Raw genomic sequence first — 26,495 nt, forward strand, 5'->3', positions numbered from 1 at the left:
CCCACTTATGCCTTGCCAGCCCGCTTTCGGCGCTTGGCTGCCTTGGTAGATGTAGCCGATGTCGTAGTTTCCGTACGCGACGTAGCCAAATCAACCTCGTCTGCAGGCGCCTGCGCCTCGTCGCGCACAGTGTCCGTGGTCGACGAGCGCTGCAGAAGCGACTGGGCAAGCGTGAACGGCCATGTAGTCTTTACCGACGGTGCGTCTGCCTCGTTGAGCGGCTCCACGGTAATCCATTCGTTGGTCTCGTCGTCAATGATCGCCATACTGCTGTCACTGTACACCATAACGTCGACCATACGCACATTCACGTTCCCATGGTGTGCAGAAAGCACCTTGCGAATCTTATGGCCCTCCTCGTCCCAATCAACTTGGCCAGCGCTCACGTCACCCGCCAGAGGCGCAGGCGGCATATCTTCAAAACCATGCAGAGGGACGTGGACCTTCTTCTGTGCGGGAATCGACTTGGGTTTGGTGCCCTTAACAGCATCTGCAGGCGTCTGGAACCAGGCGCCCCAAGCAGCTGCGAGAGCGCTACGACGCAGATTCTCAATGCGCTTCTGGTCACGGCGCCAATTGTACTGCTGCACGAGATACTGGACGCCCATCGACACGGCAATCAAGAAAGCAAGAACCATGAACAAGCCAGGGCGGAAGCGAGCGTAATAGTAACCGCTTCCACGCCACTTAGGGAAACCTTTCGATAGGAAATGGTTGTACCGATCGCGACGCTCATCACGCAAAATACGGTGAATCAGACCAAGGCGCTCAAAGCGCTTGTGCGCATCAGGCACATCAGGGTTCTTGTCGGGACTGTTGTCAGAACAACTAGGATACATACTGCCACTCCAAACTCTTTTCGCGGTACGCTTTCCGGATTTCTGCGAGTGACGCAGAGGGACGTAGGCCCATAATGGAGTAAAAGTTGGAACCTGCACCCTCCGATTCTTCCAACGCAGCTTGCAATTCGAAAATCTGATGCGTAAGTAAGAGCGTACATACCTCGATATCATCTTTGTCCCAGTTGGCAGCAGTCACGCCCACCACAAAGATGGTCAGGATAGCGAGAACCCGAAGAAGGAATCGCCAATGCATATTACACAGGGATCGTGGCAACCGACCAAGCTCCACAACACATCGTGAACACAATAAACCACGTGGCTACAAAGGAAGTCTAGAGGCCGTGCGTTGTTCATTTCTTTGTCTGGGGTGGAAGAAACTCTGAAGACCTCGCCTACGTTTTTGCTCCCTGCGATGGTACTTCTAGGGCCGTTGAGCCTCTCTGTACTTGCCTGTACAGGGTATACAACTATTTATGTGGGCTCGCTCTACGTTTTTCCACGACTCTATGCGCTTCTTCGAAAAAAGCAGTACGATGCACCGAAACGGCGTGACGATCCAAGTGTCATCTGTCAGCGACTGATCTCAGTAGGTCTAGCGACTGCAATATCATTTACGATATCATTTTCGATTTTGTACCACCATGAGCCCAAAGAGACTCATCCATTCTTTCATGCGTTAGCGATACTCAAAAAGTTGGGTCTGGGCTTGCCTATGCCTTCTTTCCTCACATCCGCCTGGCTTCCTTTGGAGCCACCCATGGCTACATGGATATGTCAATGGATTGGCACCATACTTAAGACATTGGTTTTAACAGGATCGGTGTATCTCGGCACGATGGTAGACGATATCATCCATACCACACGGCCTTTTCAAATGCAATGGTTCAAAGCCCAATGGCGGACTTTGTCTTTTTGGAGAAACTATGTGGTGGTACGTTATAAACCTCTAACAAACATTAGGGACCTGTGACAGAAGAAATAGTTTTCCGATCATGTATGCTTGCGACCATTCAGAGTCTTCACCCCACCTTCTCCACCGGCTGGCTCATATTTTCAACGCCGCTGTACTTTGGATTGGCACACCTTCACCATGCCCTTGAAACGTATAGACAAGGCGGTTATACCCAACGAGCTAAGAGAGTGGCTATTATGAGTTCAAGTACGTATTCTCTAATGCACTGACGTGATCATCAGCCCTACAATTTGGATATACTACTATATTTGGTTGGTATGCCAACTTTTTGTTTTTGCGCACAGGTACGTCCTTGTTCTATTCATACTGATCCCAGGCACCATGACGGCTCCGCTCACCGCACATATTTTCTGCAACAGTATGGGTTTGCCCAGCATACCATCAATGGAGAAGGCGTGGCCGCAAATTGCGGTAGTGGGATGTCACATACTAGGCGTGTTGACCTTCATCGCTGGCCTTTTCCCTCTCACACAGTAGCTATCTATGTTCACCATCACGCACAATCACACAAATAAAGTATTTTAAAAAAGTTTTTCTTAGATTGAAATACTACCTATTAACACTCGGGGTTTAAGAGGTTGTCAAGTATTTACTTTGGTAGCATTTACTTGTTGAGACCGAGCGACTCCTTGGCCTGGTTGGCGTAATCCGAAGCCTGCTGGCCGAGGTTGTTCAGGGTGTCCTTAGCCGAGTCGACGTAGTTCTGGCTGGTGTTGCCCTGGCCGGTAGCGTTCGAGAGCTTGTCCTTGGCAGTGTCCACCGACTGCGAGGCCGACTGCTGGGCGTTCTCAGCACCCTGCTTGGCCGAGAGGTGGGCGTCCTGGGCGGTGTGCTTAGCCTGGTTAGCGAGGTCCGACATTGTTGAGATAGATTGTTGTGTGAGGATCGGACAGGGACTTAACCCCCGACTATTTATGCCTTTCTCAGCTTGGGCGGGAACATAAACGCCACCGTGAATATGCACAAATACCCCACGTAGCATGCTAGCTCGTCCCCGGCTGGCCAGTAAATATACGCGCACAGATCATCTTAGACTTAGGCATCCAATCATCGGTAGTATTTCTTAGCGTGAACGGGAACCACGGGGCAACGCTTTGCTGGACCCTTTCGAATGTTCCACAGGCCATTTCTGAATGGGTAAATGTGCTAATAAACCCTGGTCAAAAAATGGAAATTATCCAATCAAATGTAAACCAAAAAGATTGAGTGGGCGTTTATGCCCGCTTTGACCAAGAGGCTTGCTGTCATATGGGCGCCGGCGAAACGTGGGGAAAAACCGAAACATGATGATGACGCCGGCGCAGTCTCAGCAGACATGCGAATGCTCAGTTTTCCCCACAGTCTATGCGCTGGCATGCAGGGTCTATGGCCGCTAACTGGATACTATGAACTAAGCGGATCTGTCAAGCAAAATGTGGGTCACACATGCAGCAGCCCAGCCAGTGCCTAGCAGGGCTGCTCTGGAGACTCCACGTCATCACCCCGCCTCTAGGAGGTGATCAGCGGGGCATACCGGAGCGAAAGTTCGTCTGGCGGCTGAGGGGCTGGTCAATGCGTCTCGCACGCGCCACTGTTCTATGTTTAGTCATCATGTCCGTCTTGCCAGCAGGCAACCCGCCAGCCGCGCAGACAATGTGTGTGCATGCTTGGTCGTTTGCCTAGCGTCGCCCTTCGAAGTAGATCTGCATTCCCCGTGTGTTATTTTTATACAAGAAAAGCGATGAGCACCTATCTGGAAGAAGAGAAGCGTATCGCCATAGAGGCTGTCCGTATGGCCTGCACCATTACAACGAAAGTGTTCAAGACGCTTACGTCGGCTGAGTCTGTGACAAAGAAGGACAAGTCGCCTGTGACCATTGGAGATTTTAGTGCACAAGCAGCGATCAACTATGTGTTGCAGAAATACTTCCCTGACGATGGCATTGTAGGCGAAGAAGATTCGGGCGACCTGCAAGGCGACGAAGGTCAGCCGATTCGGGAGAAAGTATCGAGCCTGGTGAATGATGCACTCAGCGTGTTCAACTATAGCAGCTCTCCGTTGTCCGACAAGGAGCTGCTGGATGTGATCGATCGCGGTACTTATGAAGGCGGAAAAGAAGGCCGTATGTATGACTATGAGAGGCCCAGACTAACGTTGATCTAGGTTTCTGGACGTTGGACCCGATTGATGGTACCAAGGGATTCCTGCGTGGGGGCCAGTACGCTGTATGCCTGGCGTTGCTACGCGAGGGACGTGTAGAACTTGGTGTGATGGGATGCCCGAACTTGCCTGTCGACAAGCACCAGCCCAAGCCGAAGGACGGCGAGATTCGGACCTCATCGATGGAGGGACTAGGTGTGCTGTTTGTCACTGTGCGTGGGCATGGAGCATTCTCTGCGCCGCTGGACGACCCCAGTGCGCCGCTGACGCCTGTGCAGATGCGGGACCTGCAAGGTACGTTTGCCGGTGCCTCGTTTTGTGAGTCGGTGGAGGCAGGCCACTCGTCGCTGGGCACCAATGCACGGATTGCGCAGCTGCTGGGCATGGGTGACAACCATGTGCGTATGGACAGTCAGGCAAAGTACGGTAGCATTGCTCGCGGCGATGGCGATGTGTACTTGCGCCTACCTGTGGGTGATGGGTCGTACCAGGAGAAGATTTGGGACCATGCGTCAGGTACGCTGTTGGTCGAAGAGGCAGGCGGCAAGGTATCAGATATTGCAGGTCGTCCCCTTGACTTTAGCCGGGGACGTACTTTGGCCGGCAATAAAGGTGTGATTGCGTGCCAAGCTGCGATGCATCCGAAGTTGGTCGAGGCGGTGGCCACCGCTCTCCAGGAGGAGGGCCGTGCGGCGCTCTTAGCGTAAATAGGCAGAATTTCAGCTGAACGTGGGGCAGGTCCTCCACACTGCATCGTCGTGCTCCTGCTTTCTCCGACCGACCTCGAAAGACCATGGCCCATCTGAAGTATGCCCACTTGCTTCCCCCGTCGTGGGAGGCGACCATTGTTGAATGGCTGAAAGAAGACTGTCCGTCGTTTGACTGGGGCGGTTATGTAGTAGGCGATACAGAGCGCACGGCGACGTTGCTGTGCAAGCAGGAGGTACGCCGTGATGCGCCGTGATCCGACTGACGCCGTGGCAGGGTGTGCTAGCCGGAGTGCCGTTTGTGAATGCCGTGTTCCAGCAACTGGAATGCAGGTACGCAGCATTATGTACTCACAGCAGCATTTCATGGAACTTTGAGGAGGGTGCCTACTTATCTGCGAAGGACAATCTCCCCGGTACGCCCGAGGGCAAAGTGAAGGTGGCGGTAGCCCATGTCTCGGGCCCTGTGCGTCGTATTCTGCTGGGCGAGCGTGTGGCACTGAACACCCTTGCGCGATGTGCGGGCATTGCTACAGCGTATGTACACGTGTGATGCTTATCTACAGATCCCACCAATTGCTCCAAGCCGCGCGAAACGCTGGATTCCGTGGCATTGTGGCAGGCACACGCAAGACTACGCCGGGTTTCCGTCTCGTGGAGAAGTATGGTATGATTGTCGGCGGGGTGGATGCGCACCGCTACGATCTCAGCAGCATGGTCATGCTGAAAGACAATCACGTATGGAGCACGGGCTCGATTACCGCGGCCGTGGACGCGGCGCGCCGTGTCGGTGGCTTCTCGCTGCGGATCGACGTGGAAGTGCGTACGCTCGCGGAGGCGCAGGAAGCCATTCGTGCTGGCGCCGATGTTATTATGCTTGACAACATGGTAGGCGACGAGTTGGTCTCGTGTGCACGTCAGCTCAAGGCGGACCTCGGCCGTACCCCCGGCGGCGAGGGCTACCATTTCCTGCTGGAGAGCAGTGGTGGCATTACGCTGGAGAACATCCAGACGGACCAGCGCATTGACGACGGTACGTTCCTTGGCCCTAACGTGCAGCGATCGATATCATTTCGACCAGTGCGATTCATCAGTCGACCAAGCACATCGACTTTAGTTTGAAAATTGATCATTAAGAACGTATATACTATCTATAGACTAGGACTGAAGAAGCGACGTGAGAATGTCCGACAAGATACGCGGGATCTCTTTGGTATCCTGTGCGACAAAGGCACGGCCTGGCAAGGCCTGGGCAATGTTCCCTGCCTCGGCGCCGCCCTTGTCGATAAAGATCACAGCCGCTTTGACCTTGTCATCGCGTTTGAGTGCGGCGCCCAAGTGCTCGGCCGTGATGCCATAGCGACTGAGATTCGCATCCGAGAGGGCTACGACAAAGTAGTCATCGGCCTCCTTCGTTCGCACATCCTTGATCGATTGCTCCAAGCATTCCACGGTGTTGTCGCCTGTCATGCAGTACTGCGTGTACGCCACAATATCGCGGAGCACACGGAATCGATCGCCATCTGTCTTGGGGATCTGGCCAAGCTTCACGATGGGAATGACCACCTGATCGCCTGAGTGCGCCACAATATCAAACTCAAAGCGGGTAGGGTCCACCCGCTGCATCGCCTCCATAATCATGAGACACGTCTCGAGCTCGCGTGTGAGACGCCCATCGAATTGCATGTGGTACATGGACGCCGACGCATCCAGGACAATGCGGATGCGTTTCGGTTTCATCTGCGGCGCGCCAATCTCCGGCGGCGCCTCGCTTCGGCGCTTGAAGATCGCTCGCTCGCCTACCAGGCCGTCACTCAGCCGACGTTCGTCCAGCTGGCCATCCTGCTGCCGCACCATCCAGCGACGTTCATGCTCGTTGGCCGTGAGTCCATTCAGCACGTTCGACAGGTGCTGGATTTGCGGCTCGACATTCGCCTTGATCATCTGCATGTACCGCGCCTCGTCTCGATCCAAACGGTCTTCGGCCAACTTGTCCTCCAGGGCCTTCTTCGCCATGGCACGTGCCTCGGCGGCGATCTCCGGCGGCACATCCTTCTTCAAGTGCTCGGGGATTTGGTGGATTTTGTGGCCTTTGTACAGCCGCTCAAAGCCGCCACGGCCACCGAGGCCGGCGGTATCGCGACCACCTGTGCCGCCCCGCCACGTATTGCCGCCGACGTGCGGGTCGTTGTTGGGATCGTCCTTGCCGAGTTTCGGTTTGTCCAGCGACGTATCGCCCTTCGGCTTGTACTCTACACGCAGTCCCTTTTGCGCCGCACGCTGCTCGGCTTTGGCCCGCTGCGCCTCGAGGGAGATCCCACCGAGTTTCAGGCCGTGCTTGGCAAACGTGCGTGCAATCAGCTGGAGCGCTTCCGGCTTGTGCAGGTCAAACGCCAGCGCATTCTGCATCACTTCGCCCAGCTCTTCGCCGGGGTACCGACTGAGATGACGGACAATGTGGATCAGCTCGCGCAGCGAGTACGGGTGGCTGATCTGGTCCATATCGAAAGCCAAGCGCAAGTCATGGAACGCCAGGACCAACGATCGAATCAGCGCCGGATCGACGTTGGGCGCCATGCGCTCCAGCAGCTGCTGTTCAGACGCGACGTCGGGGTTGGCCACTGCATAGGAACTAAAGCCTTCGCCGACCACATCCGTGAACGTATTGCCCAGGAACGGCCAGCCAGGCCGGTTGGCCAGCAATACCAGCCGGAAATCGCGGTGGACCACGATCGTGTGGTCGTCTGCGACACCACCGCTCGGCACGACACGACGGCCGTCCGGCAACGAGAGCTCGCCGCGCTCCGCCAGCGACTTGAACACGGCCGACACCGAGGCTGAGCACTTGTCCACTTCGTCCACCACAATCACGCGGCCGAGTTTCAGCGCACGGACCAAGGGCGAGTCGGCGTACTTCAATTGGCCGTCTTCCAAGTAGGCCCGTTGGAGCAATTCGCCCACGGTCGAGTCGCGGTTCATCTGGATATACTCGCGCGGCCGGTCGAGCAATTCCAGCGCCTGGTCAATCGTCTTGTTCTTGCCGGTGCCTTGCGCGCCCATGAGCAGCAAATGCTCGCCCAGCACATCCAAGTCCTGCACGAAGGAGTACATGAGCCGCGTCTGCTGCGTATTGTGGAAGAAGGAGCCATGCGCATTCGGGATCAGCGACGCACCCTTGGGGTCGCGTGTACGCCAGTCGTAGCGCCGGACAGCTAGACGCTCGGTCCCCTGCTCGTCGATAAACCGCAGCGTATTTTCCTTGGCATCCACCACAGGCGGCTGCAGGACCAACGGAGGAATGTACTGGAACGCACCTTCAAAGCCATGCGGCACAATGCCCCGCGAGACCAGCATCTCATGCACAATCTCACGCACGGTCCGCGGCAAGAAGTCACACAGCTGGTTCCGGAAGATGAGGGCATACAGATCTTCGTCTGGCCACGTGGCCAAGCGTCGTGCGATACGAAGCACTTGGCGCGTCCCAAAGCGCCGCGCCTTGTGCAAGCCGACATTGGTATCGGAGGCCTGCCGACGGTACTCCTGCACAAAGGCAAAGAGCGCATCGAGGTGCCGACCTGATGCGCCTGTCTGCTGCTCGACGATCTGCCGCTCTTCCGCATCGGTCATGGGCGGCGCAGCCAACGTCGCAAACATCGTCGCGACCCCTTCGGTGAGCCACTCGCCGACCTTCGGCGCCGTAGCAATCACACGCACACTCGGCGCCAATGCACACACACGTCCGGTCGTCAACGTTTCCTTTACGGAAGCGCCCTCCGGCAACGTAAGTCGCGTCGCATCCCACAATTCCAACTCACGATCTTCCGTGAACCGTGCCAGGCTTTCCAACGTGGGGCCCAGCACATCGACGCCCGCGAGATGCACAAGCGCGCCACGTAGCGCTGCCGACGTAAGCTGCGCAGGCTGCCATACCGTGGCGCCATCAGGGGTCGTGGCACGGCGCATAATCAGCTCAGTGCCTGTGACATCCTTCCAGAGCCAAATAGTCTCCACACGGTAGCCCAGCAACGAGGCAAAGAGCTGAATGCATGTCGATTTGGACGACGACGCTTGCGTCTGTGCTACGCCGTCCAGCACACTGGGCACCATACAGATATCGCGGCCGATACTGTGCAGCTGCAGCATCGTCGTCAGCAGGGCGCGCACACGAGGCGTGAGAATCGACCGCTCATCCTGCGACAGCGACGAAAGCGGTACCATGGGCAGCGGGCCGCATGGTACATCCACCTCGACAGACGGCGCGCCAAGCGACGACGCAAAGGTCAGCCGCGCCTGCGTCGGCGATACGCGCTGGACGTCCTCGATCGTGTAGCCCATCAGACCCACACCTTCGGCAAACAGATCATCAACACCGATACCGCGATCCAGCGAGACACGCGTCAGCATCTCATGCAGCGATGCACGCTTCTTTGCATCCAGCGAGAGCATCAGCGGGTAGGCCGTGCTGAGCATCGCCAACGTCGCCTTGTCCACCGGCGCTGACGCTTCCGGCGGCTCGCTGCGTTTTGTTATCACGTGGGTCGGCGGGAAGACCGCACTGATATCACGGAGAAGCGGCATAGCGGTCGTCGGCACATGCGGCAGCATCGACGTCGACGGCAGCAGGCCCGACTCACGACTCGCGGTATCATGCAGGCGCACCAACGCGGCCCATTCTTGCCAACGCGACGTAAGAGCCTGCGCAGCATCCGATTCCGCTGTCACGGGCGGTGGCGCATACACGGCACCTTCGACCCATCGCGCCTGGAACCGCGAACGGAACGGCGGGTCCAGGGGATGTCCACGGTACGGCGGGACAGGCAACCCCAAGCAAAACACACGGAAATCAGGGTGTACGGGAATAAAACGGGCATGGCCATGGCCCTGGGCATCGTCGCCGGCTTGCTGCGCCGCCGCCAGACGCTCCGCCGGCACGAGCTGCGTACCGTCCGCGAGGTTCTGCTCGCGGTTTTCGAGAATGTTATTGAGGATCGGCATCACACCGCGCTCCGCACGCTCAATGCCATCAAGAAGGAGGATACGGCCATACTTCATAGCACGTACTACAGGCCCGTCATCGTACCGCAAATTTCCTCCTGCTTCCAAGGAGCGCTGCTGAAGCAGCTCGGCCTCACCGATATCGCGATGCAGCGATACGTACTCCACAGGCACTTGGATGAGCGCTGCAAACGTCTGACACAGACGGCGCGTGTAAGGCCCAGGCGGGGAGGAGAGAAATACGTCCTGCCCCAACTGCCATTTCTTGCCAAGGAACTCGAGATGCTCCAGCACGATGGGATCACTCGTATCCAGCAAGAGACGCTCAGGCGGGATTCGCTCCGGTGCATCTGCGGCATGAATCGAGATGGCGACGTGCGGGCCCAGCTGCAACGTCCCTAGCTGTGGCGAATCCGTGCCAGGCGCCGGCTTGGCCGACACGGCTACACCCGCACGGAAATGACGCGCTACCGCGTTCAATCGAGTGGTAGCTGGCTTGGACATCCAAGGTCGACGTAGGATTACACCTGGTTTCCACAGGGGCATACGTGGTCGCTCCTTGGTCGTTCCCCGCGTAGAGATGTCAGCGCCGCGGACGTGATTGCCGCGCCCGGCCTGTCCTCCCCTCCACCCTAGCCGATCTCCTTCATCCTCGGCCGACGGCGGCAATGGCCAGGTGGAGGTCTTGCCGCCCGCGCGCCGCGTGACGACTGACTGGCTGAGGCGCCCGCCGCGGCGGGGCTCCCTTTATCCTCGCACAGGGTGAGCTGAGATGACACGCCCAGCATCGGAGGTGGAGCCACCGCCCATGCTAGGGAGTGTATCGACGTTGGAGCCGGAGCAGGTCCTCTCCGATGACGAGGCGATGATGCATTCCGCAGTGACGCTGGGCGATCAAGACGATGCCGCTGTCGCTCGTCCACGTCATGGCGCCTTGCTTCAACCGGAAGCCGACGATTGGGAGCTCCTGGAGAGCGCGTACATGACACATTGGAGCAACAAGCGACACAAAACCAATGGAGACCCGATCGTACGACGTACAGCCGACTTGCCAGACTGGCGCATGCGAGAACGGCTGCGCACGGTGACCGCCGCGCTTGTCATGTGCCTGAATATTGGCGTCGACCCCCCGGACGTGAGCAAGACGAACCCATGCTCGAAGCTAATCTGCTGGATGGATCCCGAGTCGCTCGATGCGTCCAAAGCGTTGCCAGCCATCGGCCGCAACTTGCAGGTCCAGTTCGAGACACTGAGTATGAAAACGCGGTACAAGCAGTACCTTGATCCGATTGTTGAAGAAACGAAGCGATTTTGTACCAACTTGCGACGCACAGCGAAGGATGAACGTGTCCTCTTCTACTACAATGGCTACGGCGTGCCCAAACCCACGCCAGGTGGCGAGATCTGGGTGTTTAACAAGGCCTACACACAGTACATCCCCTTGACACTGTACGATCTACAGACATGGCTCGGCAATCCATGTATTTACGTATGGGATACCAGTGCCTCGGGGCATATCGTGAACAACTTCCGACGTCTTGCAGAGGCGCGTGCCGAGGATGAAGTCAAGCAGGCCCTTGCCGAGGGTCGTGAGCCGCCGCCGATGCCCAATGCCGATGGCATTATGACCGACGCAGCGGGCGAGCAGCATTTCCCGCTTCGCGAATCCATCCATCTCGCGGCGTGTGGCGCCGATGAAGTGCTTCCGATGAACCCGGACTTGCCCGCGGACTTGTTTACGTGCTGCCTGACGTCGCCTATTGAGATTTCGTTGCGGTGGTTTGTGCTGCAGAACCCCCTGCCGAATCAGCTCAATGTTGATATGGTCATGAACATCCCTGGACGTTTGCAAGATCGTAGGACGCCCCTTGGTGAGCTCAACTGGATTTTGACGGCGGTCACCGATACCATTGCGTGGACGGTGCTTCCACGTGCCCTCTTCCGCCGCTTTTTCCGTGATGATTTGATGGTCGCGGCTCTGCTGCGCAACTATCTGTTGGCCGAGCGGATTATGCGCTTCTACCACTGCACGCCCGTGAGCCATCCTCGGCTGCCTGCGACGCACAATCACCCACTGTGGGATAGCTGGGATTTGGCGGTGGATCAGTGCCTTGCGCAGCTCCCGACATTGCTGGCGAAGGAGCAGGCGCGTGTCGAGGCCGAGAATGGTGGTCCGCCGATGCCCCCGCATCTCGCTGCGTTTGAGTACAAGCACTCCACGTTCTTTAGCGAGCAGCTGAAAGCGTTTGAAGTGTGGCTCTCGCAGGGCGATGTCAGTCGACGACCACCACGCCGTCGTGTGCGGCGCCATCCCGTGGTTCGGGTGGGTGGTGAGATGCTGGGCATCACGCCTTTTACAAGTACCGCGCCGCACAATGTGCACGCCCACGAAGGCACAGCCTCTTCGGCGCATCGGCAGGGGAGTATCGATGCTGCCCCTGGCGCCGACGGCGATGAGGAGGACGAGGCTGCACTCTTGCATGATCCGCCGCAGCAGTTGCCGATCGTGCTGCAAGTGTTGCTGTCACAAGTGCATCGGTTGCGAGCCTTGATCTTGCTAAGTCAGTTCCTTGATTTGGGGCCCTGGGCCGTCAATTTGGCGCTGAGTATCGGCATTTTCCCCTATGTTCTCAAACTATTGCAGTCGCCTGCCGTGGACCTCAAGCCAGTGCTCATCTATATCTGGGCGCGCATTCTCGCTGTGGATCACAGCTGCCAGGTGGATTTGCTGCGTGACAATGGGTACATGTACTTTGCCTCGGTCTTGAGTCCGGTCTTGAGTCCGTTCCAAAGTGGAGGCGGCGTGGGCAGTGGATCGCAATGGGCGTCCACCTCGTCGCAGTCGCTGCCGATTCCCAATGTCAGTGAGCACCGCGCGATGTGTGCATTCATTTTGGCCGTGTTCTGCCAGGACTTTCCGATGGGCCAAGACGCCTGTCTGGAAACGGACATTATGGACGCGTGCTTAGAGCACTTGGAGGACGACGACTTCCTGCTGCGCCAATGGTCGGCCTTGTGCCTTGCGCAGCTGTGGAACAACAGTGACCTCGGCAAGGCACGTGCGATTGCGAAGGATGCGCATGGCAAGCTGTGCTGCCTGTTAAGCGATGCCTCGCCGGAAGTGCGTGCGGCTATGCTCTATGCACTTGGCGTGCTGCTGGGCGCCAGTGGATCCGCGTACGAAGTTATCGAAGGCGCAGGGGAACGACGCAAAGACCAGCCACGGCATACGCCGCGGGGCCAGTGTGTCGGTACTGGCAGCATGACGGACTTGCCGCCGGCACGGCAGCGCAACGTGGAAATCGGGATTGCCGTCGCGATCCTGGCATCGGCTGGGGATTGCAGTCCGCTTGTGCGCAAGGAGCTGGTCATTGCGCTTTCCGCTTTGGTCCACCACTACCATGGCTTCTTTATGTTGGCCGCCTACCTGCACAACGCGCGGGAACGCGCAGCGACTCGCCTAGCCACGCCGACGCTCTCACGGATGAGCGCGGATGTCGAGTCGCGTGTGGAGTACGAAGAGCAGCTGCTTTCCAGTGTGGTGCGGCGTGTGCTGGAACGTGACGAGTGCTTGGACCCAAGCGACGTGGCGAACATTCCTGCGTTCGTCACGCTGTTTGTCGCGTTGCTGGATTTGTCGGTGGATCCCCACCCAGAAGTGGAGTCGATGGCATCCACAGTGGTCGATCGCATTCTTGCCGGGCTGCTCGAGCAAGGTGTACTGCATGCTGACGGCTCTGTGTTCTGCCATGTATCGCTGGAGCAGCTGGAGCAGCAGCAGACGGTTCCTACAGCCCTCGCGACGCATGTGGAACGCACACCACCAAGCACGCCGCCGGAGCCGGGTATGCGTGAATCCGCGCTGGCTCGAACGATGCGAGCGCTCAGTGCGCTGACCACCACGCCGCCCCCACCGCCGCCGTCGAAGCTGTCCAGTGCGACGGCGCTCACGGCGGTACCTCGCCTGGGTGAGGATACCACGAGCAGTGGCTACGAAGCGCCATACACCCAAGGCCCACGTGAAGGCGCACGCAGTGCGACGGTCGACTCGCTCGCTGCGTATGCGCCTTCTCGTCCACGCCACGGCGTGCGGATTGAGGACGTGCTGGCCGATGCGCTTGCCGCGGATCTGCAACATCTACGCCTGCGTGGCCGTGACGATGGCACGCCGCCAGGCTGGTACGGGCGTCTGCGTGAGACGCTTCCGCTGCAAAGTCGACTGTTTGCGTGGTGCAGTGAATACTATACCGAGCCGCAAATGAAGTCTGCCGAGGCCGATGAGCCAGGGAGTCAGCAGTTTAATCGCCATGCATGGCGACGCAAGCGATGTGAGCGCCATATTGCCGAGGCCATGGAGACGGCTGGCGATGCAGGGACGACGCGGTGGTCCAAGCGGATCGGCTCGTTGGCGATGCCGTCCGCTCCTTCTATGGTCCTGTTCCACGAGTATGATCCGTACATGGTGAGTGCAAGCAATGGCGATCGAATCGCTGTATGGGACTGGGAAGAGCAACGGATGGTCAGCTCGTTCAGCAACGGGAATACGCATGGCACAGACATCACGTCGATGACGTTCATCAACGAAGAGGTGGATACCCTACTGCTGGTTGGATCGGCGGATGCGCATGTGCGCTTGTACCGCCAGTACGAGCACGCGCCAGGCACACGGCATGGTGTCGAGCTGGTCAGTGCGTTCCGTGCGTTGCCCGATCTGCTGCGCAGTCGCTACCCCAGTGGCCTGCGGGTGGCATGGCAGCAAGTGAGTGGTCGGTTGCTGGCGGGCGGTGATTGCCGTCTGATCCGTTTGTGGGATGCCCACCGCGAATTGTGCATTGCTGACGTGCCGACGCACGTGAACAGCTGCGTGACCTCGATCACGAGCGATACCGACATTGGCCATTTGTTCATGGCCGGCTTTGGCGACGGGTCGATTGGCGTGTACGACCAGCGCAACCCCCCTGCCTCGAGCCTCGTGCGCCTCTGGGAGGAGCATGTCGCTTGGGTCGAGCATGTCCACCTGCAAAAGCATGGGCAGCGTGAGCTGGCCTCGGCCAGCGTCGATGGCGAAATCCGGTTGTGGGATATTCGTGCCCGTTCGTCCATTGTACAAAAGCGGCTGCCGACCGATGGCACCGCGCTCTCTGCAATGGCTGTGCATGACCGCATGCCCGTGCTGGCCGCGACGAGTGCGCCCCACAGCTTACACAGCACACTGTCTCATACCACATGGCTCTGCCGCCTGCAAGACCTCAGTCCACTGGGCTCGCCCTATGTGCACACACATCATCATACCACGTCGCTAGCCTCGTCTGCCTTGCGTCCCATTCGTGACCGCGACCCCTTGCCTTCGCGCTACTCGCCCAGCACGAGCGTCGTGGCGTTCCATCCTCATTACCCTGTCATGGCCTTTGGCGGCCCTGATCACATTATTGATTTGTACCGCTACTAAGACTCTCACGCTACTTTGGCCAACATGGTTTGTTCCTTTGGCTGCAAGTACTGCACCGCCGCTTGCATCGATGCCGTAGGCGCCGTGACTTGCTGCTGGAAAAACTCAGCGAGATAGGCCTGCAGGTTGTGTAAGTAGACTGCCTGTTACATACCACACGATCCATGTCGACCAAAGCCTTGGTGCCTGGCACATCCACCAGCGGTGCATCGTCCATGTCCTCGTCTAGGTCGCCCTCGTCCATAATGCCTGCAGAGTACAAGTCGCGGAACAAGTCCAAGTCCACGCCGCCGCCACTTCGGCCATACGCCATATCCAACGCGGCCTCCTCCTCCTCCTCATCGTCGTCTGCCCACTCGGCGGCGCCATCGTCCATCATCAGGGACGACCATTTCGGCGCGTCAGACGCCGCCGCTGCCGCTTTCTCTTGTGCTTGCTTCCATTCTTGCAGGAGCACCTTCACAGCTTTGGCAAACGCAGGTATCTGTTGGTATTGTTGCACTGCAACGTAAGTCGGCATGCCATACGTACTCGCTTTCGCACGCGACCGCGTAATAATCACTGGCACGGTAAGCTTTTCCGGACACGTACCGTCGCTCGACTTGGGCAAGATGTCCCCATCCACATGCATACTCTCCAACGGCGCTGGCCAGTGCGCCAGCAGCTGACAGAGGCCAGCAATGTGCACATTAAGCACAAACCAGCTGTGCACATGTTCAATCTCTGCGAGCCAACGGCGTACCACGGCCTGAAGAGCCGTCTCAGTGGACAGAGGAATGGTATGCAGAACATGCACGACAGGCTCTGTATGTTCCGCAAATAGGTAGGCCAGAGGGAACAGCAACGCCAGCAGCGTCGTGGACGACGAGGTCTCGGCCACCTTCCTCGCGAGAGCCTGTACCAAGGCAGGCATCACAGGGCTCAATCCGGCACCTGCCTGCACAAAGAGCGTCACCAGCAGCGTGCCGAACGACATGCCACATACATCTTCGTCCATCGTCAGCAGCCGCTCGATAATATGCAGCATCACTTGCAACGACGGCGTGCCATCGTCCCGGTGCCATGCGAGAGCCTCGTCTGGCCGCTTTTGTAGGAGGAGGGTCAAGCAGTGAATCAAACTCTGCGCAGCCTCGACGTCGTCGGTATGCTGCAGGTACGTCGTCGTATGCTGCAAAATCGGCGCGACCATATCCGCCAGGGCATCGATCGGTGCCTTGGTCAGCACGCTGCGCAAAAGTGCCGCGGCACTGGGCGGTACAGTGAGCTCTTCCTGCGGCGTCAGGCGCATGCACAAGAAGGGGACACACAGCGCTACCGTTTGGGTGGCACTGCCACGCAGTGGACTCTTGACCAAGTCTTCTAGCAGCGACGCAACGGACAACTCCACCGGAGGATCAGCTGTGTGTGCATACCATGTTGCGAGCACCGCCTCTGTCACCATACGCAGCGTGGGCAAGGTGTCCGACGAGCCACGACGAGGCAAGCAAGCTTCCATGGCATCCAACAGTAGCATCAACGTACTGCCTGTGGCTTGCGACAAAAGCGGGGCAAGCTGGGCCAGCAACGCACTAGATTGGCCTTCGACAAGCTGTGAATGCATTTGGCCAAAGTTGCAGATGGTTCGCACCGCCGACAATTTCATATGCAGCGGCACTTCGTCCGAGTCGGGCGCTTGCATGACAGCCTGTGCTGCCGAGAAGATGCGCGCCGCCAAGTCGTCAGGCAACTCGGAGGCATATTGCGATGCAAACACAAAGCACCGGCCACGTAGAAACACAGCCGGCGTGGGGTCCAAGAACGGCAGCACGAGCTTCTCAAACACACGCTGCATCGAGACCACGTCAGGCCCGCCATGCTCCATCAGAATGTCTTCCACCGCTTCGTGCGACTGCCCAAGCAGCATCAGCTGCGCTTCCACGGGCTTCCACCACGATGAGGACTCGGACGTGGAGACGGACAGTGCTTCGACTTGCTCACGCAGTTCACGCAGCGTGGGTAGCGGGTACAAATCAAGCAACTGATCCATCAAATCCATCGTGGTTGTGCGTAGCGTCACTGCCATGTTTTCCACATCGTCCTCGGCGACAAACGCGTCCATGTCCGTGGCCCACGTCGCCTCATCGTCTTGCGTCACTTGCGCATACGTCCGCATGAGACGCAACAATTCACGGAAGGCTTCGGTAGGCTGGCCCTCGCCGCCTACGCCGCCATCGACAAGAAGGTGCCGCATGGACGGGGAGTGGAACGTGTCTGACAAGAGCGTAAAGGCTGCCATCGCCAGAGCTGGCACCGTGGCGGCAACGTCTAGATCCCCTTCGGCTGGCGAAGGTGGTGTGACGCTCTCCTCGAGCTCGGTTTGGACAAACAAGGGGGCCAAAGCTTGTAGATTTGCCAAGCACAGTCCAAGCAGGGCAGGCCCAAATTCAGCAAACACTTTTTTGAAGCGCGATGCTACGCCGATGGTCCGCAGAATCTCCCGGCGCAACCCTAGCTCTTCCCAAGCGAGTGAATCGGCCCAGGAGGCACTCGCGAAGTACGAAGGATCAAGCAGGATCTGCATCGCATTCAGCCAGGAGGGCAGGTAGTGCTTCACAGCCTCGTTGACTGCGTCGGTGAACGTGTCTTTGGCCATGTACAGCGACGTAAGGCATTGTCGGAACACCAAGATGCATCGCGCTTTAATATGCGCTGAAACGTCTCCGAACGAGCTACTAAGAAGCTCTTGCAGCAAAGGGATAAATTCACGCGCCACAATCAGCAGCTGATTTTCATCCAGTTCCACCTGGACAAAGTCCGAGAGGAACTTCATGGCGCCATGCACTTTGGCTTCCGCCATAGCATCTCGCTGGCCATAGGATTGTAGATACGCTTGCAGCGTACTGAAGAGTTCAGGGAAGTGGTCAGGAAAGTCACAGCTTCCGACAATCGATAATAGCTGCGATGCAAGTAGTCGTATTTTCCTCTCGGCGTCCTGCAAGGCAGCCAGAAGCACTGTGCGAATCTCGTGCTTCGTGGGCTCAGGCAGTGCTTCCATCGACTCCGTTTCCCCCTGTTCCTTGGCACGACGCAAGAACGATTCGAAATAAATGGACCAGCGCTCATGGATATACTTGCGCAAGGCGATGCCAGCCGCCTGTCGTTCCGCAAGAGGTATCGTGTCCGACTGGAAGACACACGCGAGATCTACACCAAACGTGCCCTCCGCATCATGACGGGGGTACGCACGCTCCATCAGCTGCCTCTCTGCATCGACACGCACCGCACGATCAGGCGAGAGGGTGCTGCGCAGGCAGGCCACCACCGCGTCCATCGTGGTCAAAGGCGTAGATGAATAGACGCGTCCTACCGCGAATGCCTAAATTTATCTACCTAGCCGAGCCTAGTGTACCGTCGTGTATAGGCTATTTACGGTGCATTCCCACCCCCCAGGTCTTCGCCATGCACGGGCCGAGCCTTCACGGGGTGGATCTGCTGGACATTCCTTGGCGCTTTTCGGACGTACGCGTGGAGAACCAGGGTGGGGGCACACTGCTAATGTATCACGTGCCGCAGCATGCCATTGAAAGCGAGCGAAAAATTTTTAGCGAAGCCTGGCAACCACCTTCCGACCGAGCAATCTCGCTTGGGCACGAGGACTTCGCAGTCAAGTGTCGTGTGTTGTGTGTGGCTCGATTCGGAGAGACGCTAGATCCATCAAGGCGAGTGTGAGTATGAGTCTGGATATTTTCCACGTGTGCGAGCATGGCGACGTGAACGCCGTTCGCTCACTACTTGATCTGACGCCTGAGCTTGTTCACGCTGTCGGTACGTATATGCGCCTCTCTGACACATAGACGAGTCCAACAAGACTGCACTGTCCCGTGCCCTTCAGTTTGGCCATGTCGACGTCGTTCGCGAGCTGCTGGAGCGAGGTATGTACACCCACACGACTCACACCAGGCGCCGACCCACGTGTAGCCCAGGCTACAGCCACCCCTACGGAGCAAAACCAGGAAGCCTTTGCCATGGTCCGTGATGCTGCTCTGCGTGCCGATACACGCATGGCCAACCAGCACTCAGGCGTCGCACCGACAGCCGACGTGCCCACGTCAGACGACAAGAAGGAAGAGAACGAGGGTGGCGTAGCGGCCAGTCTGCCACCGCCCGAAGTGGCTCGTATGATTCCGTGCAAGTTCTTCCCGAATTGCCGTTACGGTGACCGCTGCCTGTTCCACCACCCATCCGGCCCGATTGCGAATCACCCAGACGGCGTGCCGCCACATGGCATGCAGCCCATGTTCTTCCCTGGTCCGAATGGCATGCCTTTCCAGCCAGGACCGCCTCCGTACGGTGTGCCGCCGCCTTTTATGGAGATGAATCACCCCATGTTCCCTGTGCCGTATGGCCCCAATGGTGTGCCATTTTACCCTCCGCCTGTGAGCGCCCAGCAAGACCAGAAGAAGTCAGACGACACGACGTCAGGCGACAAGAACGACACGAAGCAGGGTGAGACGTCAGAGTCTACCAACACTGAGAACTCCAACCATGCCAGCAACAACCGCAACGCCCGTACTACTACGAACAACAAAAAGGTCAACAACAAGCCTACTCGCTCGGATGGCAACACACAACGTGGTCGTGTGAACCAGGGAAGCCGCCCATCCTGCGCCTTCTTCGCCCGCTCTGCCTGCCGCTATGCCAACGACTGTCGCTTCCCGCATGTGCTGCCCGACGGTACAGACGCACGTCAGCTGCCCACCGATCAGGAGAGCAAGTCGTCGAAATCCTCGCCACGTCGTAGCAACACACACGGCGCCCAATCGCACAATGTATCGGACGGGGAAGGTGCCTCCAGTGGCACATCTACGCCGCAGGGCAGCGGAAAGAAGTCGACCAACGCTCGCCGTAATGTGAATGGCAACAACCCACGCGGCAAGGGTGTGCGTCGTAATGCAGCGCCTGTGCATACCAACCGCAAGACAGTGCAGCGCGTTCCCAATAGCGATGAGTTCCCTGCTCTGCCTGGTGGCACGAGCACCGAAGCTGCTCCTGCGCCTGCGGAGAACAAGGCCACCAAGGCCAACTTCTCTGCTATTTTGAGTGCGCCTGCGCCGTCCAAGCCGGTGAAAACGCCCGTGGAGACACCGACCAAGTCTGCTGAGGAGAAACCGAGCCAAGAAGAGAGCAACCCAGCAGACGCGTCGCCGTCTACACCTGCAGCTGCAGCCTCAAGCACGAGCCCGTCGCAAACGCGTGACTTTGCTGCCGTGGCCTCGGCGCAGCAAAGCACCATTGCAGTATAACTGCACTTTCCAAAATATAAAAGAAAAAACATGGAAAAGGACTGATTTGCTTTACCATATATCCTGGACGATTGGTTCTCGTCTACAAAACTGGTGTGCAGTGGATCACAGCAGCACATCTTAAGAACACTTAACGTATTATATGCAATGATCGATCACTGTTCTTTCATGATGCTAACATCAAAGTAGCGGTGGTGGGACTCTTCGTTGCAGCTATATGTAAATTACTACGACTTCTTTCCAGAGCCCTAGGCTCACTTTTTATTCCTTTTGTTACGTAAGAAATCCAAAAAAAAATTATCTCGATTTGCCTGTGTGGAGAATGACACGCGAATAGACCTGCGACACTTGCATAACGATCTAGGCTTGACTGGGAACTTGGCATAAGAAAACCAATCCTATGTGAGGACCAGATCCCTGCGGCCTTGAACTTTCATTTAATTTGACCAGGAAAAAAAGCAATGCCAGTTCATCAATATCCATTCGCCCAGAACATGTGGACGAACAAGGTAGGTTGTGTGTGAGCTTCAGCACGCACAACTGTCCCGCTTCTTGCTTCTCTATCGGCGAATTCCCCCAAAGATCTGTATACTATGGGACCATATCTTCCTAAGGTGTTGAAAAAAAGCAAGAGTCTTTCAGATATACGAAACGTTTCTCACATGGAGAGGCCTTATACACAGATTTGCTCGGCGCCTTTAAAATTCCCCGAGAAGCAGGAATGGACCGATGCCGTAACGAGCGATATACCTGCACGACGCCATTTGAAAGAAGATAGGATGTCTCCTCAGGAATATATCAATCACTCTCTCATTCCTGATGAATATGTTTCTACCTTCACTATGTTTGTTGCTGGGTATGTGTGAGGTTCAGCTTATCATAGCTTCCCTGTGGGAATGTATCGTTCCTTCGAGCTGCAGTGGTCATTAGAAGCGTTCTTTCTACGCTGGGCCTCTATTAAATCTGTCAAACTCGTTTGTGATCCTTCGACTGGCTATGTGAAGTATGCTTTTGCCGAGTTCTTCTCTGAATCCGATGCCATGGCAGCTGCCCAGGGTTCCAAGAGATATCCTTTTTACTCAAGTTACTTGCGTCTAGAACCTGCTAGAGGTGAACGCACAGTACGATTTTCTCTCTATAATCCTACTACACCCTTAGTGAAATTCAATTCGGCACGCCTTTGGCTTCTCAATCAAGAATATCAATTCACTTGTGAGTTTGTCATGGAACTCTCTTCTTTGTTCGGCTCTGTGGAAAAGATTAAAGAGTATAACGACTATTATCTAACTATGGACGTGGTTTTCAAAAACAGGAGGGATGCTATACAGGCTTATTTGGTACGCCATTGATCGCTAACATATCAGGAAATTGGGCAAATGATGGACATCAGCAATTTACTTGTATCCCAGGTGGCAATGAAAGATGGAACTCAGGCACTGTCTTCACAAAATCGCTTTATATCGGAGGATCGTCAATTTATCTATATTCACCAGAAACTCCCTTTTCTGAACTATGAAGGCCTTGTTCAGACCCCTTTGGAAATAGACACAGGACGAGGGGAATGTGAAATGGATCTATGGGATGACGATTTGAGTGATTCGCGCAAAATGTCCGATACATCTGCGCACGAAGCTATCATAGTAGCCAAGTCGAATGTCCATCACATCCCTCATTGGGCGAGAACCGCCAAAATCTCATACTCTATCTCGCCGACAGCTCAAAATATGGTCAACGTATCTGGGTTAGGCTCATATGTACTGCCAAGCATGTTATGGAACCTATTCCAGAGATTTGGTCCTGTGGAATCGATTTCTTCCTGGGCTGTTGGTAAAGCGACCATTATGTATGTTCAATGGGGCTAGCTAATTCGAACAGATTTCTCAGCCAACGAAGCGCGGCGTATGCATGGAAATCTTTAACGTCCTTGCAACACCAGACCGTAGAGTGCAATCTTGCTTGATACAAAAAGATACATATTTTGCAAATACGATGATCCTATACAAAGCTTACTTCTTGTCGGCAATAGTTTTCAGCTACACATAAGTGATAAGAAGATACGCACCTGAAGACCGTGGATATCTTGGATCACCTCCTTGATTTCCTTATTCACCAAGCGGTGGGACTGGATGGTGGATTTTCCAGAGAAAGCTTTGGCCTTGATCATAATGGCAAAAAAGGAGCCACAACCTCCTTGCTACGTTAAGTCGACAAGAATACGTACCGCTTACATCTTGCACCTGAAGATCAGATGGCTGGAACTTTTCTGTCAGAATTCGGACAATAGTTTGTTGCTTCTCCTCGGGCGAGGAAGCATCCAAAAGAGTTGTAGCGGCATGAAATGGACGAAGGGGGGCTAGAGTAGAAGAACGCCATGCCTGACTGGTGGACAAACGAGCTCCGCGAAACAGAGATAGAAGAAGCGACATGGTCAAGTCAGATGGTTGGCGGTGTGGAGGATGGGAAGGCTAGCCAGAATTTGAGCGAATAAGGTGTTTAGTGTTACATTTACTACTACATGTCAAATTGCAGAGGATACGCTGCGCTATTACTGGGCCGTCGTTGAGGTGCCTCTGGACTAACATATTTTGTCTTGCTGCCCCCCGTTGCGATAGAGGGAAAGCTTCCGAAACTATCCGGGTGAGCAGGGGCAGGCGATTCTTGAAAGTAGGGATGATGCAGAGCTTCTTCAGCTGTAATCCGTTTGGTAGGATCGTACGTGAGCATTCGTTGCAATAAATCAATCGTTGCATCGGAACAATAACGAAAGTGATGTTTTAAACTACTTCTTGAGGGAGCACGAATCCGAGCATTGGCATTTGGTAGGGTGTCATAAGCAGGCCAGGTCTCCTTGGTAGGCTGTCCAAGCAAGCGGTAGATTCGAGCCAGTTGATCGGCCTCATTTTTGCCGGGGAACAAAGGCTCTTTATGAAGAAGTTCCGCGAAAATACAACCCACGGACCACATATCCACAGCGGTATCATAAAGTTTTGCACCCAGCAGAAGCTCAGGGGCTCGATACCACAGAGTCACAACTAGACTTGTCATTGTCTCTAGAGGGTCTCCAAACATACGTGCAAGTCCAAAATCCGCGATTTTAATGCGACCATGGTTTGACATCAATAAGTTCGAGGTTTTTAAATCTCGATGCACAATCCATCTCGAATGCATAAGTGCGACAGCAGATAGGATTTGCTGCAGTAATGTTTTGATTTCAGACGGTAGAAATGGCGTCCGCATTCTCGAAAGAAGGGTTTTCATGTCATGCTCCACAAACTCCATCACCAAGTAGATTTGATTCAAGGTTTGGCCCACGACCATTTCTTTCAATTCAACAATATGTGGATGCCGTGCTTCCATCAATGTATGTATTTCACGCAGACTCGTAATCGGAAAGCCATATTTCTCTTTCTCCAATTTTAGTTGCTTTAATGCCACAATAGTGCCCGTTGCTTTATGTCTGGCCCGTGACACGATACCATAGGACCCTTCTTCAATGCGGTTCAGTTTCTCATACTCGGATATTGAATGACAACCTTGAATGATTGGATGCATGGATCGCGTCGGAATGGGTGGTATAGACTTGATCGAAGAGAGATCAAGGGATTCGCTCGATGCTGAGACGCGACGACGCTTGGCCAGCAAAGCCGCTCTTGCAGCTTCTTTCGCTTGCGATTCAACCTGATTTAGATCGCACTCCTTCCCCGTACATGAACGAGATTGGTCCCATCGTGAAGGTCGTTTCAACGTTTCACCGGGCCTCTCGTCCATTGTCAAGGTGCGTCTCATATGGACCGTGCAGCTACGAGAAATGAATGATCACGTGAGAGACTATGGACCTTACTTGGTCTTGGCCGACTCGCCAGGGTACTCCTTGACAGGCGGGTGAATAGATTTCCACCAGTCCACACTCAGCTGGATACCCTCTTCAAGGCCGTAGATAGGCTCGTATCCAATAACACGGCGCGCCTTTTCAATGTTGTAGTAACGGGCACAAGCTGTGTACGTGACACGGTAACGCGTAAACTGAACAGGACGCCGAGTCAGTTTGGAGAACAGCTCTGCAAAGAAAGCAAGTAGAAGGGCCACCCAAAGCTTCATAACGAAAATCGAGTCCTTGTCATCCACATGCCCATTGTAACGGTACCACAAAGCGCGAGGGAAGTCCCAGAAAGGAATAGGCTGCGCATTCGTGATGAAGAACGCCTCGCCTGCGGCCATCAATTCAGAGTGCGCCAAAGACTCCACGGATGGACGCGGGTTACCACCGCACACGGATTCAGGGTTGGCATGATGGAAAAGAGGGTCAAAACGGTTACGGAATACAGGGCGCATGTCCACAGCTTCCACCGTGGAGAGATCAATGAGCGGCTTCACCGACCGGCAGTAATCCTTGGTCGGTGGAGACACATCTTTACGGTCAATCGAGGTTGGCACCTCGCGGTTTGCAGCCTTTTCATGCTCACCAATAAGCATGGGCAAGTGCTCTTCCGTAAGCAACGTAGCCGGGTACGCAGACGGCGGACGAGACACATGCGAACGCACACCGAGGCTATCGGAAGCCAGCAAATGAGCGTGAGCCACATTGCCCACATACGTCCAGTCAAACAGGTTTGTGTTGTCGCCAATCTGCCATTTTGTACGCTTGTCCTCCAAGACCTTGAAAAAGCCAGGCAAAGCTTGGCGGTCGCCAGGGCCAAAGATACCAGCTGGTCGGAGAGCCACCGTCTGCAGACCATTCTCTTTATTGGCATTCAGGACAGCAGCCTCAGCCCGTGCCTTCGTGTCATTGTAGGCATCCAGAGGCTTCTTAGGATAGGTTAGACGTTCATCCACGTAAATAAGATCGTGTCCGCTGAAAACTACTCCCGCACTCGACGTGAAGATGAGCTTGCTGATATTATACTGCGCATCTGTGCAAACATCGATCACGACCAAGGTACCGTTTACGTTGACCCTTTCGTATACACCAGCATCCAAACCAGCCACAGGACTGGCCGTGTGGTAGACCACAACGGACCTATTCGGGTTGTTTGTGCTTGCCTTCGCCTTTGCTACAGCCGAAGCAAGTGAGTCTCTGTTCGTGAGATCACCTTCGAAGTATCGGACGCCTTGAATGGGCTCTTCCACCTCACGCAGGTCGAAGGACGCTACAGCACTCTCACCACGGCCAACAAGGGCCTTGAGAATGTGGGATCCAAGGAAACCTGCACCGCCAATAACAAAATGCAGCTCGTCTGTTGGCGCGCTGTTCGACATGGTGGTTGTCCCCTGTGATAAAAAGCCCCACGAATTGGCGATGAGCCGATTTTTATTCTAGGTTGACCTACTGGGCTAAAAACATGTTTATATAAATGTTAACGCACGCCGCAGTCGCGTCGTTTCCAACACGGAAGATATACGCGTCATGTGGTACGTGAGAAGGGGGAGAAGAGAGCTAACAAAGCCCAGCAAGCATATATTGAATGCACAAGTAGCTATTAGAGCTCCCTGCTGCAAAAAGTTTTTTGATGTACGTTGTGCCCAGCTAGCTCACTTTAGTGCCCTCAATGCCATGCTGAAACACAGTCGCATCCACTAGCGAAAACAACCGAGTTGGCATTCCTCTGCAAAAAATGCCGACGGGCGTTCCGTAAAGATATGGCACAGTATGAAGCAGCTGACGAGTACTGCCCTCACTGCGATAACCACTACGTATGTATGCGCATCTCTCCTCATATACAGGTAATTGAGGCAAAGACGCCACAGCTTATGCTCCAAGTAGAAGGCGAAGATGGGCGCGTAGATCCAAGGTATGTTTTTCCTTTACTTTGGCCTAATACTTTTCCAGTATGATTCGCGATGATCGCGTGAAAGAACGTGCAGCGACATCGAAAGAAGGTGAAGCAATCGATCATGGTGGATACCAGGCAGCGGCTATGGAATTCCAACAAAATATCGCACAGGGCCGAATGAACTGCAGCCAGGCTGCGTCATCATCGAACACTATACCCCCTTCGCTTATGGAGTTCAATGACGAGGATCTGGACTGGGACTAACGTCCATGGATAGAGCAATGCCTTTTCGATACCCTACATACAATGTATAAAATTGAGTCCCTTTGTGCAGCA

General features: G+C 55.6%; 10 protein-coding genes across 10 annotated transcripts; 4 read left to right on the top strand and 6 right to left on the bottom strand.

Moving 5' to 3' along the window:
• Positions 1 to 5: 5 nt before the first annotated feature.
• Malapachy_1836 (hypothetical protein) lies at positions 6 to 1,095 on the bottom strand (the record flags this gene model as incomplete). Its single annotated transcript, XM_018136333.1, has 2 exons — positions 6 to 813; positions 842 to 1,095. 2 exons carry the CDS (start codon positions 1,093 to 1,095, stop codon positions 6 to 8), a joined length of 1,062 nt encoding a protein of 353 aa, XP_017991447.1.
• A 1,324-nt stretch (positions 1,096 to 2,419) lies between these two features.
• Malapachy_1860 (hypothetical protein) lies at positions 2,420 to 2,674 on the bottom strand (the record flags this gene model as incomplete). Its single annotated transcript, XM_018136356.1, has 1 exon — positions 2,420 to 2,674. The coding sequence occupies one exon, from the start codon at positions 2,672 to 2,674 to the stop codon at positions 2,420 to 2,422; it is 255 nt and encodes an 84-aa protein (XP_017991513.1).
• An 861-nt stretch (positions 2,675 to 3,535) lies between these two features.
• On the top strand, positions 3,536 to 5,798 carry Malapachy_1811 (nicotinate-nucleotide diphosphorylase; the record flags this gene model as incomplete). The annotated part of the gene is made up of 7 exons (XM_018136309.1): positions 3,536 to 3,917; positions 3,959 to 4,658; positions 4,694 to 4,898; positions 4,940 to 4,995; positions 5,023 to 5,199; positions 5,229 to 5,695; positions 5,722 to 5,798. The coding sequence occupies 7 exons, from the start codon at positions 3,536 to 3,538 to the stop codon at positions 5,796 to 5,798; spliced, it is 2,064 nt and encodes a 687-aa protein (XP_017991396.1).
• A 22-nt stretch (positions 5,799 to 5,820) lies between these two features.
• Positions 5,821 to 10,161, bottom strand: Malapachy_1826 (type a von willebrand factor and atpase domain containing protein; the record flags this gene model as incomplete). The annotated part of the gene is made up of 1 exon (XM_018136324.1): positions 5,821 to 10,161. The coding sequence occupies one exon, from the start codon at positions 10,159 to 10,161 to the stop codon at positions 5,821 to 5,823; it is 4,341 nt and encodes a 1,446-aa protein (XP_017991426.1).
• A 268-nt stretch (positions 10,162 to 10,429) lies between these two features.
• Positions 10,430 to 15,106, top strand: Malapachy_1813 (kog1-subunit of a rapamycin-sensitive complex involved in growth control; the record flags this gene model as incomplete). The annotated part of the gene is made up of 1 exon (XM_018136311.1): positions 10,430 to 15,106. The coding sequence occupies one exon, from the start codon at positions 10,430 to 10,432 to the stop codon at positions 15,104 to 15,106; it is 4,677 nt and encodes a 1,558-aa protein (XP_017991354.1).
• Positions 15,107 to 15,111: 5 nt separating this feature from the next.
• On the bottom strand, positions 15,112 to 18,416 carry Malapachy_1856 (arm repeat-containing protein; the record flags this gene model as incomplete). Its single annotated transcript, XM_018136352.1, has 4 exons — positions 15,112 to 15,225; positions 15,261 to 15,607; positions 15,638 to 15,667; positions 15,698 to 18,416. The coding sequence occupies 4 exons, from the start codon at positions 18,414 to 18,416 to the stop codon at positions 15,112 to 15,114; spliced, it is 3,210 nt and encodes a 1,069-aa protein (XP_017991495.1).
• Positions 18,417 to 18,816: 400 nt separating this feature from the next.
• Positions 18,817 to 20,388, top strand: Malapachy_1846 (protein with ankyrin repeat; the record flags this gene model as incomplete). The annotated part of the gene is made up of 3 exons (XM_018136342.1): positions 18,817 to 18,910; positions 18,940 to 19,017; positions 19,046 to 20,388. The coding sequence occupies 3 exons, from the start codon at positions 18,817 to 18,819 to the stop codon at positions 20,386 to 20,388; spliced, it is 1,515 nt and encodes a 504-aa protein (XP_017991469.1).
• A 2,029-nt stretch (positions 20,389 to 22,417) lies between these two features.
• On the bottom strand, positions 22,418 to 22,814 carry Malapachy_1841 (hypothetical protein; the record flags this gene model as incomplete). The annotated part of the gene is made up of 2 exons (XM_018136337.1): positions 22,418 to 22,578; positions 22,610 to 22,814. The coding sequence occupies 2 exons, from the start codon at positions 22,812 to 22,814 to the stop codon at positions 22,418 to 22,420; spliced, it is 366 nt and encodes a 121-aa protein (XP_017991434.1).
• A 1,411-nt stretch (positions 22,815 to 24,225) lies between these two features.
• Positions 24,226 to 25,644, bottom strand: Malapachy_1838 (c-3 sterol dehydrogenase (c-4 sterol decarboxylase); the record flags this gene model as incomplete). Its single annotated transcript, XM_018136334.1, has 1 exon — positions 24,226 to 25,644. The coding sequence occupies one exon, from the start codon at positions 25,642 to 25,644 to the stop codon at positions 24,226 to 24,228; it is 1,419 nt and encodes a 472-aa protein (XP_017991446.1).
• A 148-nt stretch (positions 25,645 to 25,792) lies between these two features.
• Malapachy_1819 (zinc finger protein) lies at positions 25,793 to 26,423 on the top strand (the record flags this gene model as incomplete). The annotated part of the gene is made up of 5 exons (XM_018136317.1): positions 25,793 to 25,797; positions 25,837 to 25,897; positions 25,927 to 26,079; positions 26,110 to 26,177; positions 26,216 to 26,423. 5 exons carry the CDS (start codon positions 25,793 to 25,795, stop codon positions 26,421 to 26,423), a joined length of 495 nt encoding a protein of 164 aa, XP_017991398.1.
• Between the last annotated feature and the right edge of the window lie 72 nt (positions 26,424 to 26,495).

The sequence above is a fragment of the Malassezia pachydermatis genome, assembly GCF_001278385.1.
Source record: "Malassezia pachydermatis strain CBS 1879 chromosome Unknown scaffold5, whole genome shotgun sequence".
Classification (NCBI taxonomy): Eukaryota; Fungi; Basidiomycota; class Malasseziomycetes; order Malasseziales; family Malasseziaceae; genus Malassezia; species Malassezia pachydermatis.